Source organism: Haliotis rufescens, unplaced genomic scaffold (genome assembly GCF_023055435.1).
Source record: "Haliotis rufescens isolate VD_foot unplaced genomic scaffold, xgHalRufe1.0.p SCAF_5, whole genome shotgun sequence".
NCBI lineage: Eukaryota > Metazoa > Mollusca > Gastropoda > Lepetellida > Haliotidae > Haliotis > Haliotis rufescens.
In genome coordinates, this window is record NW_025964223.1 from 9,937,374 (window position 1) to 9,956,502 (window position 19,129).

The 19,129-nt window shown below is 39.9% G+C and overlaps 1 protein-coding gene across 5 annotated transcripts in view; it reads left to right on the plus strand.

The window, feature by feature from the left end:
• Positions 1–10,238, plus strand: part of LOC124150649 (organic cation transporter protein-like) — a 35,511-nt gene extending 25,273 nt beyond the window's left edge. For 4 of the 5 annotated variants that reach the window (XM_046522613.2, XM_048383777.1, XM_046522612.2 and 1 more), the window contains exons 8-12: positions 683–909; positions 7,029–7,210; positions 7,573–7,724; positions 8,095–8,187; positions 10,010–10,238. In XM_046522613.2, the coding sequence (XP_046378569.2) occupies positions 683–909; positions 7,029–7,210; positions 7,573–7,724; positions 8,095–8,187; positions 10,010–10,097 (742 nt within the window). In that variant the 3' untranslated portion in view covers positions 10,098–10,238. The remainder of the gene's footprint in view (positions 1–682; positions 910–7,028; positions 7,211–7,572; positions 7,725–8,094; positions 8,188–10,009) is intronic. The other variant, XM_046522615.2, reaches the window with a different exon arrangement.
• Positions 10,239–19,129: the final 8,891 nt, after the last annotated feature.

The following is a 19,129-nucleotide window of genomic DNA, read 5'->3' on the forward strand; positions in this document are numbered from 1 at the left end:
TTGAAAACATTACAGGTGTTGAAGCGAAGATCGAAAACTTTACACTACCATTACACAATGATAATACCAAGGCAAACAGTTTGGTGATAGCGAAAATCAGTAGTGATGTAGCATCGGTTGACCCGAATCAGTAAGTTGAAAGGGCGAATTCATGAATATCTGCTTATTTGCATATTTGTTTGCTTTCGTGTATCCAAACCATAACTTTCTCCATAATACTTAAACCACTAAAACGAAACACTAAAGGTCCAGAAATCGTGTAAGCAGGATTCAATGTTGAATGTAACAATACACACACCAACTATTTGTACGTCAAGTTTGTTCGATACCGCTGGTGGATCAATGACTCTACAGGTTTCTAAAATGTCATAGAATAATCCTTGTAGAAGAATTTTTTTCAGTACCGTTCTTCCTATCTCTGATATTGATTGATTAATTTAAATTTGTGAATGAATTACATGTTTTGATTGTAGTTCAACTGTATTGTAAACTTGTGTGTGTTTTGTATCGAAACTGTGATATTTACTTTACTGTCGATATTGGGAGCTTTTACCATGTATAATTTGTTCACGTCGCTGAGATGTTGTGGATTTGACATTAAGTTTCATTTGTATATATGAATAAATTCGAAATAGAAGTTATATACAATAAATATTATACCTAACATAGTATTTCTACTCAGGTTTGCAGTTGGAATGTGCTTCTACGGCCTTAGCATGAACGTCACCAACCTTTCTGGCAACGTCTACCTCAACTTCTTCCTGTTTGTCTCCGTGGAGGCGTGCGCCTACGTTTTGTGTCTGCTCTTGTTGGATCGAGTTGGTAGGAAGTGGATGCTCTGCGGTTCCATGATAGCTGGGGGCGTCGCTTGCCTTCTCTCCTTTTTTCCGTTGCTACTCTCAAACAATCGTGAGTGTGAAGCTTACCTGCTTTTCACAATTAGTCGTATCGTTAAGCTTAACATACATAGGTCGTACATATTGCAAGCAGTTTATGTTCCAGCATATTATATTCCAAGGTGCCCTTAACAATGTTTGATTGACTCCCTTATCATAAACAGTTATCAATTGAAGTTGTCATCATATTACCGATTCAGTATCGCTTGAGTGAGTGAGTGAGTATAGTTTTACGCCGCTTTTAGCAATATTCCAGCAATATCCAGAAATGGGCTTCACACATTGTACCCGTGTCGGGAATCGAATCCGGGTCTTCGGCTAGACGAGCGAACGCTTTCACCACTAGGTTACCGGACAGCCCTAGTATCGCTTGAAATGACTCAACAATTTGCATTTCGAGGATAACCTTTAAACGTTTTTAGTTTGGAATATTTGTTTGTGTGTGAAGCCATGGAGATATTTGCAGAAGTAACTGTGCAAAATATCTATTAGTCGCTGTTTTAAGTGGCATTAAGTAGGTTAACTTACCAATATTTACACAAAATCTTTTCTCCTTTGTTTCGACCCGGGCTTCATTTGACTCTTAAATCAGTTAAACCTCGGACCGAAATTACTTTTCAAATAAGAATAAACTCTTAAATCTGCATCAAATATTTGACTGCCTCCGAGGTTTAGTAGATACAGTGTCTGCCCTGTGTTCCGATCCCCTGGCAGCGTCATACCAAAATACGTTAAAAGTACTTGTTTCATCCCTGTCTAGCGTTCGGCATTATGGGGATAAAACAAGGACTGGTCGAGGCGGAGTCAGTATAATGTGTTTTCGTGGGGAGTCCATAGCAGTAGGCTAGCATGAAACCGGCAAAAGTCCAGACTCTTACAAGCAACCACACACACAGGTGCTTGTAAGTGAAAAGTGCAATCATCAAGAACGGGACGTTAAATCCCTTTTAACTCTTTACTTATCTCCAAACACATGCAACATTTATCTTTGATGTCGATGTCAAATGTCAGATGTTCAAAGTTGATGTGCTTGAAGGAGTTGACTTGTCCGTTCTGAGGTCAATCTCAGTAAAATTTGATCTTAGTTCTCGCTATCGCTGAACAAAGATCTGAGGACATCCCATTAAGGGTCACGTCAGAAAAACCTTTCATCCAACCAATCAGACCGTCGTTTACCAGATCATGAAAGTGACAGTCGGAATGTGGTTTCTAATCATGCAACCACGAAATATTTAACACGGGATATTCCGAACGACAGTTACGGGTTTTATGATTATATTAATACAATCTTGGCCATCTATAAGCCATTTAAGAATGTTCTTCTTATCAGTTTTAATTTTTTTTAATCGAGAATACGTCAAAATATGTTTCGAATCGTAGTCGCTAGTTTGAAACTAGTGTCGTAAAGCTCGAGAAAGCTGCCTTCTTATTGGCAAATGTCGATTTCTTGTCAGTCATTTCATTGGTCGGTTACAATTCGCGAAAGGTCGTTCTGACGTGACCCGTAATGGGATGTCCTCAGATCTTTGTTTAGCGGTAGCGAAAAGTAAGATCTGATTTTAATGAGATTGGTTCTGAGGGGTATTTTCTGGTCCTGTAGGAAAGATCCGACTCCTTGTTACATCCCGATCGTCAATGACCATGTACAGTCGAACAGCGCCGCTGCTGTAGCCAGTCTTCACAGCGAAACGTTTTTCATCAGCAAAATTTAGAAATACATATATACAAGGGCACTGGTGAAACAACATTGAAGGTGTAATGCCGATATATATCTGTAAAATTAATTGGGCGTGTAGATCAAAATCTAATGTCTCCACCACTTTAATGGCTCACTGCTGAGTCACAGTACGTATGGTTGCCCTTGGTATTACCCGCCATTGCGCCTGAAGAGCTACCCCAAGCTGGGCCACGTGGGCGGGTGCTGGGTCTCTGGTGTTCATATAATAATATTACATGTTTGAGGTAATATATAACTTTAGTTTACAACTAATGACATTTCAAGGTTGATAATGCAAACTAAGTAGTTAACTTGTTGACTTGTTAAGCGAATGCACGCCGGTGGTTACGTTACGCGTGTTTCACAACTCGAGCAGCTAAACACAGCAGCATGGCGAAGAAATCATTATGTTAGCTTATTCACTGATAAACTCACAAAAATGACAGTAAACCCGTTTTGCATATGGTAACTGAAACGCCATTTCCACTTTCGCTTAATATTCATTACAAAACTGATACAAGGTATTTACTAAAAAAGTGATTTTATGAACTATTCTACCATGAATTTGGAATTAACTCGATTCTGATTGGTCAATCAGAGGCTATTAAATCACAAAAACAGCTTTGAAATTGAAACAGCTGGTTTGACGACCGCATCACCGCGGAAGCTAATATTCATAGAATAGTACTATTTTCAGTCATTGTCGGTAGGCATATTTAAATAATTATATCTACAAAATGCACAGATCCGGTTACTACAATATTCAAAGGATGTGTGGTAATACATTTCGTGCAGAAAACACGATAGAAATCTACAAAGGGAATGTATTTACGTCTTGGAGACAACAGAGAGCTTGGAATTTGGGCTTTTTTCTATATACGACTGTGACGTCATATCTTTTGCGTCACAATGAGCGATATGACGTCATAATGGTGACGCGCGATGTAGAGCGAAAGCCTTGCAAAGCTTGCTTTGTTTTCTTTAGGGATGCCCACCTCATGTTCGCTTACTAGCTTACCAATTTGCCGTGCTTATATGCTTTCAATGCCTGTCATATGTTCGAGTGAAGTATTACGGTGTAAGCAAACTTCTTGAGTATATACAGCACCATATTTTGTTCGGTGATTCCGTTATTCAGATTGATAACCCATTGAAAAGACTGAACCCAACCCATGCCGCTTCACTCAGTATATTTGCTAACATTAAAGAGTTCGCGTTTTATTTAGTCATGGTAGAATGGAGATAAACATACTGTGTTTTCAATGTAGAGCTAGGTTACCTGTAGATTTAACCGAGCTAAATTTAACATTTGAAACCTCACGCTGCGCGTTCGATTCCAAATTCAATTTAGCGGGGTTAAATGTACAGGTAACCTAGCTCTACATTGAAAACACAGTATGTTTATCTCCTAATTCTCCCAGTGTGAAAGAAGGCAAATTGGGATATCCCTTCAAAGTATAGCTAAGTTGAAATTAAAGCGTCAAATGTTCTTAAAGTGAAACACAACACCAGTCTCTGAGAAAATGGCATCACAAGTCAGTATCTCGAGTTCCGCATTGTGCGTTGATTACTGCCGTGCAACGTCGATACATGAGATGGGTGATGCGGTTGATGAAGGCCATGGGCACTTGAGCCCACACTCTGAGGAACGCCAGACGTTGTTCAGCTGCAGTTCAGCCGTCTTTATATCTAGTCCCACAGACCACTGCATGGTTCTGATGCCATTCTGCTGGAGGAAGTGTCTTCTTTCGCTCGCAGTGTGGTCACGGGCGTTATCATGCTGAAACTCGTGGTTGCGGCAGCGTGCCAAATGAGGTATAGCGTGTGGTCTCAAGACTTGATCAACGTACCGAGCTGCACCATTGCCTCTCCCTGGACCGATGTTCTGTAAGACCACAGGGCCGACCCTCTGTGCAAGACCAATTCCACCCCGCACCATGATGCTCCGACCACCCCACGAGTCTCTCTCAACAACACAAGCATCCGAATAACGTTCCCTACGGCGTCTCTCTCTCTCTCTCTCTCTCTCTCTCTCTCTCTCTCTCTCTCTCTCTCTCTCTCTCTCCGCGCCATCTGCTGTTGAGATACAGTAACGGCTCTCGTCTGAATAGAGTAGTCTTCTCCACTGCTGTTGGCGCCAATGCTAGTGATGTGTTGCCCACTGAAGACGGCCCCGGCGATGACGTGGTGTCAGAATGGGTCCTCGATGTGGCCTTAGACAGTGGACGTGTCTGTTCGTCAATCGTTGACGCACGGTGTCCGCACTAATGTGTGGCTGGTATGTCCCCATGGTCTGTCGAGCATTTTCCGCAGGAGTAACAAAGCTATCTTGAAGGTGCTGTCGCACAATCTGACGATCCTGACGTCGGGTGGTGACCCTTGGTCTTCAACTACGTGGTCGGTCGTCTGTTCTGTTGGTGTTGTGGTACCGTTGCTGATGCATTGGCTACTTGCCGGGCGGTTTGTCCAGCTTGCAATCGTTCAAGGGCTTGGTGTCGCTGATTTCTTGTCAATCTTTGCATGTGGTAGCAATTCAATAACGAATGAATGCTATCCGATCTGGGTGGATTTTTACAGGGCAAGAAATGGGGGAACTCACGTGAATCAGCTTACCATGGCCGTTGCTGTGATGCGTTTGGGCGATCGGTTTCATTGTCACCCGCTTTGTTTTTTATCATCAAATTTCATTTTTTTCGGACAAGGTAATGTTGAATTATAGAAACTTTGACAAAAATTACCCTGATATTTAAATGACCCCTTTTCATGCAATGTTACTTGGGAATGACGTTTCTTTTGCGGTTCAGTATTTTTCTTAAATGTTTTTCTTTCCTTATACGCAGCAGAATCTCTGCACTATTAAACATCAGACGTAATTCAAACTTAACACATCCTTTATAGTTTAAATAAATCTAGACTGGAGTTGCTGGATCATCAAATAATCTGTTTCGATACAGGCCGCCACAGTATGGCAGGAGCTGTGCGGCGTCAGCGAACAAAGGCTTACTTTTTTGCAAATTGTGTGAGTGCTGGGTGCTACAGGTAAAGCAGAACATGCTTACCCGTTTCGCGAATAGCTGATACATCACTGATCTTCAGTGATCCATTCATTACATTTTCACCACTATTTTGCCTTTTACGCCCAAAGAAATCTGTTCCTGCAGATAATCGAGACTAGTTATTCCCTGGCGTTTGATTCTGTCTATCGTATTGCGTTACTCTTCAGAATGTAGAGGAGGAATTTGTTCTCGATGCATAAATTGATGGTGTTGTTCTTTTAAGTTATGAAGGTCAACATTGAGAATATTTTATTATTTGCTGACGATATTGTTATTATGTAGTAAGTGATACAAAGTAATTATTATTGTAAATCAATACTGATACGTGTAATGTGATAGTTTCACGAAATACTGGCAAATTAAGAAATTATGAAAAGTTCAGAATATGCAACTCGAAACCTCGAGACCTAACCAAATTTGAGTACTTTGGGGTACAGTTGTCATCAGGCATTCTACCTCAAAGAACTCGAGTTTGGAAACATCATTAACTAGGGTATTGAGTGTACAATGTATAGCTAACAAGTTTCAGTGGCCAAGAGATCAGTTATTTCATTTGATTGTGACGTCATGGTAACCGATGATTGTCTGCATAGCATTGTGATTCAAATCACAGAATAGAAATGACCGTAACTGTAAATCAGTTTTATCTCTCAAAATGGTTAAATGTTAGTGACATTATCACTGCATATTTTATTATTAACATAAACAAAACAATGGTGTGTGTTGTGCAACAGTATTTCGGGTTCTGTCAAGAAATGATTGTAATGAAATATAAATGTTTTATGGTCTCTGTACGCCAATAAACCAATCAGTCACATCTGGTAAGGTACATAACTTTCTGCAAAGCCTTCCAATGGTCCCAGCGAGAGTGTGACTCGGAACTTTGCCTATACGTCATTTGATATTTAAGCAGTGCATTAACTTCTAAATGGTCTCTGACGATCTCTAGCCCATTTTTATATTGTGTTGTTCCTTAATCCTTAATGCTTTTAAATGTTCCACAACTAGTTTTAAATCTTATCTGTGATATTCTAGTTATCATACTGTCCTTCGATGACAGATTTTTATAAAGTTTAAATATATGTATATTTCATGTCTAACTTCTCGTCACGATATGGCTGAAATATTGCCGATGTGACGTAAAGCATTAACTCACTCACTCATTCACTCACTCTAAATGGTCTCTCTGGAAGGTGTGTCCCTTTATCGTGCATTGATCAACCATTTGAATCCACATTGATCTCACAGCACCAAACCCATGTCATGTCTTCATCCGGCTTCCAAGTTAAAGCTGACAAATTGTAATATTAGTGAAATACTAGATGTTCTGTTCTTAAGTATAGATTGTTATAATTTCAGCTGAGCAATGGATTATCAACATGCTGGCCTGCCTGGGTAATACGTGCGTGTCAGCAGGGTTTGCGGCGTTGTACGTTTTCACGGCGGAGTTGCTGCCAACGACATCCAGGAACTCTGGCATTGGCCTCTGTTCCATGTGCTGCCGCGTTGGAAGCTTGGTGTCACCTTACATCAATGACTTGGTGAATTAACTTTACCCTTTTTCCATTGAACATAAATCTGTTTGTTCTTCCGGAATGTCACCAATGCGCCAATTTAATATTAATTTCGTCTTGGTTGATAATTCGGAAATCTTGAAATCATTGATTGGAAATATTTAGTTGGTTATATATAATTACGGTATTGTTATAATAGTTAAATTCTCTAATATCATAAAACAACAAGGGATATCATTGTGGACAATGTGAACAATAAACTCGTATCCCAAATATGGTATTTAATAAGCTAAAAATAGTTTTAGGATTCGGTGAAGGACCAACGCTTTCAACGTCTCCAATCCAATCTTCAACTGAATGTCGACTTTCCTATATTTATACCTCGACAGGTACTGCATATTGATGGCAGATACAAGAACATTGTTCCTTTGCTCATCTTTGGGAGCATCACTGCCTTGGCTGGTGTTCTCGCATTGCGACTCCCGGAAACACTCAATAGAAAGCTTCCGGAAACAATACAGGACGCTGAAAACATAGTGACGTAAGTTGCAAAATCTTTACCCCTTGTGAGTGAGTGAATTGGGTAAAACGCCGCTTTAACTGTATTCCAGTTATATCGCGGCGTGTCAACTTAATGTGAGAGAAAAGCCCGAAGTGATGCAGGTCTCAGACGTTTACCACTTCGGTGAAACCAACGAGTACGGGTATGTTGCTGACAAACCTAGAAACATAATCGGGGCGAACGAGATTCGAACCCAGACATCATAGGTTTCTAGCAACTCTGCACAGCGAATCTCGGCGCCTTAGACGACTGAGCTACCCGACTGGGCCACCTTGTGAATAATTTGATACTTGATACTTCAAGTGGTACTCTATGCAAATTATTGCCATGTTATTTTTGTCTGGACCAGACAATCCAGTGATTGGCTACATGTGCATCGATCCACGGAGTTGGGATACGATGAAACGCATCGACCAAGTCAGCGAGCTGACCACCCGATCCGGTTAGTCGCCTCTTACGACAAGCAAATTCGCCTCTTACGTTTTGCTATGTTAAGGAATGTTTAAAGAAATAAAGAAAACCCAATGCCTCTATCTTCATCAGAACGTTCAATACACCGGTTCAATGACCTTACATCCTGTTAAAGAAAAGACTTGCCATGTGCAGTGCGACTTGAACAGCTATATTAACAAGAGTTGAATTCACTTCTAGTTTAATAGCTTTATTTCCTGGTTTGGAAAGAAACATGTATAATGCAAAACATCCTTTAAAGATAAGGTCCATCCAGCTACCTTAGAGAGAAAGATATATGCACTGGCTGTTTGACAGAAGGTCACAGTGATTTTCCACTGAAATCATTAGCCAGTCATCATCGTCATACTTCAAAATATATAACCACTACATACATAAGATTTAATGTATAGATAAATGCTGACCATTGAAAACGGCAAGCATACTTTTAGAATAGCCTTGACGTTATACATAGGTCACTCACAACCACGTCAGATCGCAGCCCTGTCTCACGAATGTTAAAGTGTCATGGAAATATTATAGATAAATCTTGTGTTATCGTTTAAACGAACATTTTTTCTTGGACCTCGGGGATGACCCTCAGATAACTGATCAATGTGTCAGAACATTAATCCCACATATATTATAAAGGTATGCATGACATGTTATCCCCTGCATGTCCACACGCTGTGTGGTTTTAAAATCCAAGTGGTTCTGTGGTTGTTCAGTTAGTCAGAACCTTTACATTTACATGGAACTGTCTGATGGCCCTGATTACATTACATCAATGACTAGTGAATGTAATTCCCATCGGCGTAAAGGTCGCAGTGCTTCAATCTAAACTTTGACAAACACCAGTCTGAGAAACCTAGCCAAGAATAGTACACGTGGAAGTGAGTGAGTGAGTGAATATTGCTTAACGCCGCATCAGCAATTTTGCAGCTATTCGCGGCGAGAAATGTCTTTTCATAATCAGATATCAACCAATAGAATAAAAGTGATGTTGAAAATCACTAAAATCTCAGTCATATATCACATTCAGAGGTAAAAAACTGACTGTTCAGGTAAAAATCTATATTTTATCATAGAGCTTGATTTCCTTTAAATACGCTAAAATCAAGTGATTAGAAACTGTGGTAAAAAGTTCAGATAAGGTACGAACATTATCATAAAAACGTTGCCTGACAAGTGCAAAATCAACACATTCCAGCAGAATGTGTTTCATAGTAAGAGGGCTATGGCAAGGTATACAAAAAGGTGGATCTTCACCCTTCAATAAAAACGAATGTGTATAATAACTATGGCCAATTCGGCACCGCTGTAAAACAACCTCATCATGACGATGTAAACCAGAACATGCGTGACCTCCAATCTGTGGTTTGATAGCATGAAGTTTGTTCATAGTCTTGGTATTCCAACTTTTTTGCCAATGGTCATTCACATATTGTCTGATGGAAGGTTTTAGATCAGAATAAGGGAAGTTTGTGTTTGAAATTTGTTTATTTAGAGCGGCTTTTGCCGAAGAATCTGCTTTACAGTTACCACTGATGCCAACATGACTGGGCAGCCAACAAAAAATTATATCTTTTCCAGCTACGGATAAATTGAGATGACATCTTAAAATGTCAGCTAAAAATGGATGATCCACTTTTCGATTTTTGATGGCCTGTAAACAGGACAAACTATCAGATAATATGAGAAAACTGCTTTTAGAAGACTGTTCAATATATTGCAAAGCTAATAATATAGCCTGAGCTTCTGCCGTAAAGTACACGTGGAAGAACACGTTTTATGCCTTATTCTTTATTCATCAGATGTGGAGATACAACCGACAGGGACGCACATAGTCTTCGTTTTAAGGACAAGAGACCACGCGAAATGGAACCGGATGTTTTCTTATGAAGGCATACACACAGATTGTAGATGTATGAATACTTATCATTTGAATATAACTGTTCATATTTAAACTATATACATTAAACTATTTGATGAATGGACTTTCCATCTTTGCCGACTATTCATATTATATCATTTTCATTGTCATTCTTGTTTGTTGTCTTTTCCTGCTGTTGGTCTGATTCAAGATTGGAGAGTACTGCAGTTGTCAGTGATCAGCCTTCTTTGTAAGGTTTTACAATATTATTAAAAGTTTACCCAATTACCATAACTGATATCAAAGTGTTGCTAGCAGTTGCACTGTTGTAGCAGACTTTCAACGATCTTATAATTGCCATCGAATTGTGATGAAATCCTGGACTGAGATTTGTTATACATATTGACCACACACAGCCATGAAACTGTAGATTATAGGCTAATACTCACATGCCGAGCATCTCGGCGCTTTTATGGTTTCTGGAAGTGTTTTTCGGAGTGTTTCTGGCAGTATCAGCGTCAAATTACCAGAAAAAGGTCACCATACCTCCATATATCAACATCGGCAGGTGTTGGCTGGCAAGACGGCCTGTTGTAGAGAGCCTCTAAATAAGCAAATAACATTCAACAAATATCCTTTTGTATCCAAACAGTATAATGCACGAACGGTTAAGACTTGTTTTGTTAATAATATCGTGAAAATTCCATTTGAATATCATATGTGTAAACTCACTAGGTCAACAATATCGAGAGAAAGTGTTTCTTCTTGATCTGCTTTAGTATCATCTGACAGCCAAATGTGGGTGGAAAGTCAACAGGGATGACTACCACCACATTTTGCAGAAACAAATCAGCCCGGAAATTGTGCCAAAGGATCATTAAAGAGGCAATTCTGAGACAACTAAACATTTCCGTTTGTTCAATATGCTTTCGAATGATCGTTATGTATGTGTCAAGGGAATGACAACTTGTGATCACTGTTTGGTGCTTCGATTCCCAGTTCCCCTAGGAATGTGCAGCATGAGAGTCGACGGGCGAAGCTGGCAAGGTGTGACCTGGATGTCTGGCATCATGTACTGTCATGGAAGCCGCCATTTTGTTTGAAGCAAATACAAGTGATTTTAGAGGTGGAATTTGATTGGTCAATAGGAGTGACACAGAAGAGACATAACTCGTGATAGCCACTGGTGGCGCTACGATCGAACCCAGAAATTCCAATCTAGTTCGGCAAGGGTGGAAATTGGACTTTTACAGTCAGTTAACTCCCTTGCCTCTGGAAGATGAGTGATGTCATGATCATGGGTTATGATCATAATTAATGACGCAACGAAGTAATATAATCAAAATGGAAGCATACAGCTCGTCTTTGTAATACTCTTTGCTGTTCTTATGGTGTGACTTACCCGGAATGGATGAAAAAAAGGCCGTTCATTGTCTTCGTTCTGGATTTGGTAAGTGTTGTTTGCTAGTTCTGGAATAGCGCAATTGTAAAGGGGAGACGATCATTATTTACTCTATATTCAGAGACACGATCACTTTGATCCAGAGGATTAACACGGCGGAAAGAATTTTTGTAGTATACCTACCTATTGATGCAAATCTCTATAAAGTCATAAAGCGCACGTGTTCAATGGCGAAATAATGAACAACATGCATGTTACATAAACATGAGACATGAAGGTTAATGTATAACTATTCTGCTTTAAACAATTATTGTTATGATGCTGGAATGAGGTGTATGTTGAAGTGGGCTTCCCCCCATACCAAGATGACATGCAATCACCAAAGTGCATCGAGTCTTAAACAAGCAAATTCATTCACATTCACAGATATGATAACGTCCACAATGTTTTCTAACATATTTGTTAAGGAACCTCACGATATCTGTTCCTCCATGTAAAACAGTGACCAGAAAGATAACATCCTGAATAATTTGAACTTGCCCTGATGAAGCCTCGAGATGCAAAAGCAAGCATAAACACTTCTGATAAGGGCAAAGAGCGTAAGAGCGTGTCCTGTCCCACCGAAAACAACAGGCCGAGGACAAGACAACACCCCATGCACTGCAATGAGGTTGTCTGAAATACCTGTGTAGATATATAAATACATAAAATAAGACTCGATTATCAGGTTCCATTGGACAATGTGCGAGAGACCAGTATGGAAAAGTTTAACTTGCGAGCAGTTGTCGGGTGAATTGTAATTTGTGAGAAAACAATGTTACATTAAGATCGGTTCACAACTTCTATGTCAACAAACAATGTTACATTAAGATTGGTTCACAATTCCTATGTCGACAAACAATGTTACATTAAGATCGGTTCACAACTTCTATGTCGACAAACAATGTTACATTAAGATCGTTTCACAACTTCTATGTCAACAAACAATGTTACATTAAGATCGGTTCACAACTTCTATGTCGACAAACAATGTTGCATTAAGATCGGTTCACAACTTCTATGTCGACAAACAATGTTACATTAAGATCGGTTCACAACTTCTATGTCGACAAACAATGTTACATTAAGATCGGTTCACAACTTCTATGTCAACAAACAATGTTACATTAAGATCGGTTCACAACTTCTATGTTGACAAACAATGTTACATTAAGATCGGTTCACAACTTACATGTCGACAAACAAAGTTACAATAAGATCGGTTCACAACTTCTATGTAAAAAAACAATGCTTCATTAAGATCGGTTCACAACTTATATGTCGACAAACAATGTTAATTCCATTCGATGTGGGAATCGCTTGACAAAAGAATATCACAGAGGGTGTCAAAATTATGACTCTTATGTTATTTATTTTTGTTTATTTTCTTATTTGTGTCACCTTCTTATTTATTTAAAAAAGAAATTATCAATATTGTTTCGATGTCTTAAGGGATGATTTTAAACCTATGTTTCAAATGTGAACTGTTGCGGTTTTTTTTAATTCTGATTGAGAAATGACCGCCTCCGTGGTCATGTGGTAGAGCGTCCGCCCGGAGAGCGGAAGGTCCGGGGATCGATACCTGGCCGCGTCATACCAAAAGACATTAAAAGATGGTACTTGTTGTTACCATGTCTGGCGCTCGGCATTAAGGACCTAAAACAAGGACTGATCGGCTCGGAGTCAGTATACTGTGTCTGAGTGGAGTATTCATGCTAAACTGCGGCATGGTATCTCAGTGTGCTAGCACTATAAATCGGCATCAGTCTGGACTGGTACAAGCAGCCACACAGACACGTGCATGCACGTCGCTATATAAATGCAATAATCTTGGACGCGACGTTAAACCCAATTTCACCTCACCTCGAGCTCACCTGATGGAGAAATGTACAAAGAAAATATTAATACGGTAAATAATTATCGTTCAGGTTCAATGAATAGATAACATCATAACCGTGAGAAAATGCTTAAATGAAGATAACATGAATATAGTTAACACTTCAAAACAATTCAAACAAGCATGAAATACTCACATCCCCCGCCAATATGACATGTCGGGTGTGTGCAATGCATTAGCTCCTGTGAACTATGTTCACTGGGCCTTTTTGTAAATGGCCTAATTGCAGCACTAAAAAAAGTTATTACTGTAGTTGTTTTTCCATCTGCAGTTTATGATAGAATATGTTACTGAATTTGTAATGAGTAAGGATGAGACATATGGACGAACAACTTCTTTATTACAATTAGGAGCGATGGTTTCGGTGTAGGTTCTAACACCATTAGGCACTCGTGAAGAGCAACCTCCCCGTGGTGAGTGCTGGGTAACGCTAATAGCTCTTCCCCCGTGTGGACTCGGGGTAGAATTTGTCCACAGCACCCCATTGCTGGTCGTAAAAGGCGACCAAATTGGGCAACCCGTTTGCCGTGGGTTGCGCCCCTGTGTCGGCGGAGGACGGGATTCTGGTGGTTGAGGGCATTGGAGCCAGGAACAAGTGTTCCTTTTGCCCAACACACCACTTCGACCCTTACTTCGCCTAGACGGGTGGTAGAATTGGCCCGATTCTATCAATCGGCTGGTCACGTCATGCCCTAGCATGAAATACATGGCTATATTATTAAGAATATAATTGCACGCTAAACTTTGTTGTCAAAATCATTGTTTTGTTCCTGTTTGCCTAGAGTCGTATGCCAGAAGGCGGTGGCTCATGGGCCAATCTGGAGATAGAGACCTCTGAATTCTGTGTTTCTTGGGGAAAGTGTTATGGGCCGAACCAGCCTGACGCTTATTCTTTTTGATCTCATAGCTTTTCAAGTCTATATTTTCTGGAGTATAGCACCTCTGTATCCCTGGTGTTGCAGGTTGGCTTCCACTGTGACATCGTCCTTGTTGACACTCGATGGCGGGTGGGGAGCAGGGGTGCTGAATCACTACATAACACCATGGCTCACCACAATCTATCTGGTTCTTTCAAAACAAATAAACGTCGTCATGTCGATTCTTTAACGTCTGACGAAGAAGAAACATCAACTGAGATTGCAGATTCTTGGCCGAGATTCATTGTCATCGCATCTGCTGATGGCAATCCTTTAAAACTAAATCCTTTCGCTATCTCGAAAGGCATTCAAAGTGCCTGTGGAGAAGTTACCAATGTTACACGTCTTCGTTCTGGTTCCATCCTTGTGGAATGTGCACGGAGACAACAATCTGTCAATCTGCTGGGTCTACAGCAGTTTGTTAACACCCAGGTTGTTGTTTCGGTGTTTCAAGTAGAGGCATTGTCAGGGACCGCGCACGCTGTCTTTCTGACATGGCAGAAGAAGAGATTGCTGCTGAATTGAAACATCAAGGGGTCACTGCTGTTAAGCGGTTCAGTAGAAAATCAGAAGATGGAAAATTTATCCCAACTAACACATATCTTTTTACTTTTTGTCTTGCTAAAATACCAAATTCTATTAAAGCCGGTTACTTTAACATCGGAGTGGAGGTTTATGTTCCAAATCCTCTCCGGTGTTACAAGTGTCAACAGTTTGGACACGGGGCAAAAACTTGCACTCGCAAGGCCAGATGCTTCCGTTGCAGTGGAATTCACGAAGGTTCCGAGTGCACAGATGATGTCAAGTGTGCCAACTGCGATGGGGAGCATGTGGCCTCATCCAAATCATGTCCAGTGTTCGTATCAGAATCACAGATCTTAAAACTGAAGCACACGCAAAATATTTCTTATTCTGCTGCCAAACAATTGGTACAACTTCCATCAAAATCACCCGCAAATATCACTTATTCAGCTGCAGTCTCTTCTCCGCCGCCAGTTCTCAAAATTACTACAGCCTCTACATCCTGCCAGACTTTGATCTCTTGGGTAAAAGATGACCAGTTTACCATCGACGATGCACAGACATCTCAATCTATGAAGTCTACTTCAGCTTCCCAGACAGACCATTTAACATCAGCACCTCAGCTTCTGCAAACTCAGAAAACGGTACCTCCATCAGAACCCAGCCATGTGAAAGTCACCAAAAACATTCAGGGCTAAGCCCATCTGACTAAAACGGAAAAAAAGAAGTTAAAAAATATAAGGGCTCTCCAGCACTTGGATTTGCCTTCTCTTGCTGACACCACAGTAGAGGTTCATAATCCATTTGAGCCTCTAGCGATGGAGGTCAGTCCCTCACTCCCGGTTCATGGGAGTTGACCTCCCTCTCACTCAAGAACTCCAGTTGAGCCTCCATGAATGGCTCCAATACTCTTATTCAGTGGAATTGCAGGGGACTAAAGAATAATTTTAATGATTTACAGTTATTGATACAGGATTTTAAACCATCAGCATTTTGTTTACAAGAAACGTATTTTAAAGATAATGATCAAATCAACTTGAGGCAATATGATGCATATAACTTCTTTTCTCCTCCAGGACCTAGGGCTACTGGAGGATCGTCAGTGTTGGTGAGGCAGGGTGTCATACATAGCCCTGTTCCACTTAATACTCCACTTCAAGCTGTTGCAGTCCGTTTAAGCCTCAACATTGTTTTCACATTGTGTTCGCTTTATGTACCTCCATCTTCTACTCTTCACCAAACTGATCTTCAGGCACTCTATGACCAGCTCCCCAAGCCCTGTATCATTATGGGCGATTTGAATGGGCATAATTCACTTTGGGGTAGTGCTGACACGAACAGTAAAGGTAAGCTATTAGAAGATTTCATTTCGAACAACGATTTATGCATCTTTAATGATAACTCTAAAACTTATTTACATCCTGGAACAGGCACTTATTCTTCTCTTGATTTATCACTTACCAACTCCGATCTGTTGAATGAATTCGAATGGTCAGTCCACGACGACCTTTGTGGAAGTGACCATTTCCCGACTATTCTTCAAACAATAATTCCAACTGATGTTCCTCCATCATCACGATGGAACTTAACAAAGGCTAACTGGCCTTTGTTCAAATTACTTTGTACGAGCAAATTACATACTGATCTTTTTGTTGATGTTCCTGATTCTATTACGGTGTTCACTGATGAACTGTACAAAATAGCTGATGATTGTATTCCAAAGTCCTCTGTAAATCCACACATCCGTAAACCATGGTTTAACAATGACTGCAGGCAAGCTAGGAAGGCACGGAAAAAGGCTGAGCGTTATTTCCGTCGCCATCCGATGGTCCATAATTTGAATCATTTTAAAATTTCAAATGCTAAAGCCAGGCGTACTTTTAAACATAATAAACGCCAATCTTGGCGTGATTATGTTTCAAAAATAAATTCACGAACGCCCATGTCTAAGGTATGGAATATGATACAGAAAATTAAAGGTAAGGGTTCGAAATCTAGCGTCCACCATCTTAAGAATGGGGATGACCTATTAACTAACAAATCGGATATTGCAAATAAACTTGGTGAAACGTTAGCAAAACATTCTTCCTCCTCGAACTATGTACCTAAATTCCAAATATACCAAAAACAGCAGGAAAAGAAAACTATTAATTTTAAATCAGATAATGGGGAAGATTATAATGAAGTATTTTCAATCCATGAGCTTCATACTGCTCTTGATCAGGCTCACGATACTGCTACAGGAGCTGATGGTATACACTATCAACTCCTGAAGCATTTACCAGAACCGTGTCTAGAAACCCTTCTGTTAATTTTTGATGATATCTGGACTTCAGGTGAGTTTCCTTCTTCCTGGCGTGATGCCATAGTTGTACCCATACCAAAACCTGGACGGGATCACACTGATCCATCAAATTATAGCCCCATTTCACTGACCAGCTGCGTTTGCAAAACCATGGAACGTATGGTCAACAATAGATTAACATGGTACTTGGAATCTAATAATTTACTTACAAATATTCAGTGTGGTTTTAGAAAGAATCGAAGTACTGTTGACCATTTAGTTCGGTTAGAGTCATTTGTAAAAAATGCAATAATTAATAACCAGCATGCAGTGTCTATCTTTTTCGACTTGGAAAAGGCGTATGACACTACCTGGAAACACGGGATTTTAAAAGATTTACATGATTTTGGATTGAGAGGCCGTTTGCCTCGATTCATATCCAGATTTTTAACTGACAGACAATTTCAAGTCCGCGTGGGCTCAACCCTGTCTGATCATTATCATCAGGATCAGGGTGTCCCACAGGGCAGTATTTTGTCTGTTACACTATTTAGTATTAAGATAAATAGTCTCTCTAAGGTTTTAAATGACTCCATTGATGGATCTTTATTCGTGGATGATTTTAACATATCATGTCGTGGTAAAAACATGCATACTATCGAAAGACAATTACAATTATGTCTAAATAAGATAAATAAATGGTGTTTAGAAAATGGTTTTAAATTTTCAAAATCCAAAACAAATTGTATCCACTTTTGTAGGAAATACAAACCCCATAAAGACCCTGATTTAATTTTAGATAGCACTCCGATTAAAGTAGTAAAAGAGGCTAAGTTCTTGGGTCTTATTTTTGACCACCATTTAACGTTTTTACCTCACATAAAATATTTGAAAAATAAATGCCTGAAGGCCCTTGATCTCCTAAAAGTTGTTTCAAATTCCAAGTGGGGAGGGGATCAGAAAACCCTCCTTCAACTGTACAGAGCACTTATTCGCTCTAAACTTGATTATGGCTCCATCATCTATGGTGGAGCCTGCAAAAGTAATCTTAAACTTTTGGACTCTATCCACCATCAAGGTCTGAGACTCTGTCTTGGATCTTTCCGAACTTCTCCTATTGACAGTCTGTACATTGAGGCTGATGAACCATCCCTCAAACAACGCCGAATTAAATTATCCTTACAATATGTCACTAAATTACGCTCTAATAACTCGAATCCAGCATATGACTGTGTTTTTCACCCCCTTTATGAAAATCTCTATAATAAAAAATCATCGGTTCTCCCCCCACTTGGAATAAGACTTCAATCTGATATTTCTGCCGCTAAAATTAATCTTGATGCTATAGCCCCCACGCAGCTTTTGTCTTCTCCACCTTGGCAGTTGGTAAAGCCAGAGGTGGATCTGACATTAACTAAATTAAAGAAATCGGAAACAAATCAACTTATTTATCAACAAAAATATAATGAATTAAGAAACACATATAATACTTACAAATCTATATTTACTGACGGATCCAAGGATAGTGGCGCTGTTGCTAGCGCCACTGTCATTGGATCCAGGACTATCTCCTCCAGATTACCCGACAATAGTTCTATTTTCACAGCTGAGGCCAATGCCATTTTAACAGCTTTACAATATATCAGTAAACAGTCAAAATATCAGAAGTTTATCCTATTTTCCGATTCTCTTTCTTGCCTGCAGGCTATCCATAACATCTCATGTCAACATCCACTTTTAATCAAAATTATTGAATTATTTAATGAACTTGCTACTGGCCAATACGACATCGTCTTTTGTTGGTTGCCCAGTCATGTGGGCATCAAAGGCAACTCAATGGCTGATGCTGCTGCTAAAGCAGCACTCAACAAATCTGTGACACCACTTCTGATCCCATACACTGATTTTAAACCTGTAATCAGATCTTATATTTGTGATCTTATGCAAAAGAAGTGGGACTCCCAAGTCGGTATCAATAAATTACATGTAATTAAACCAAA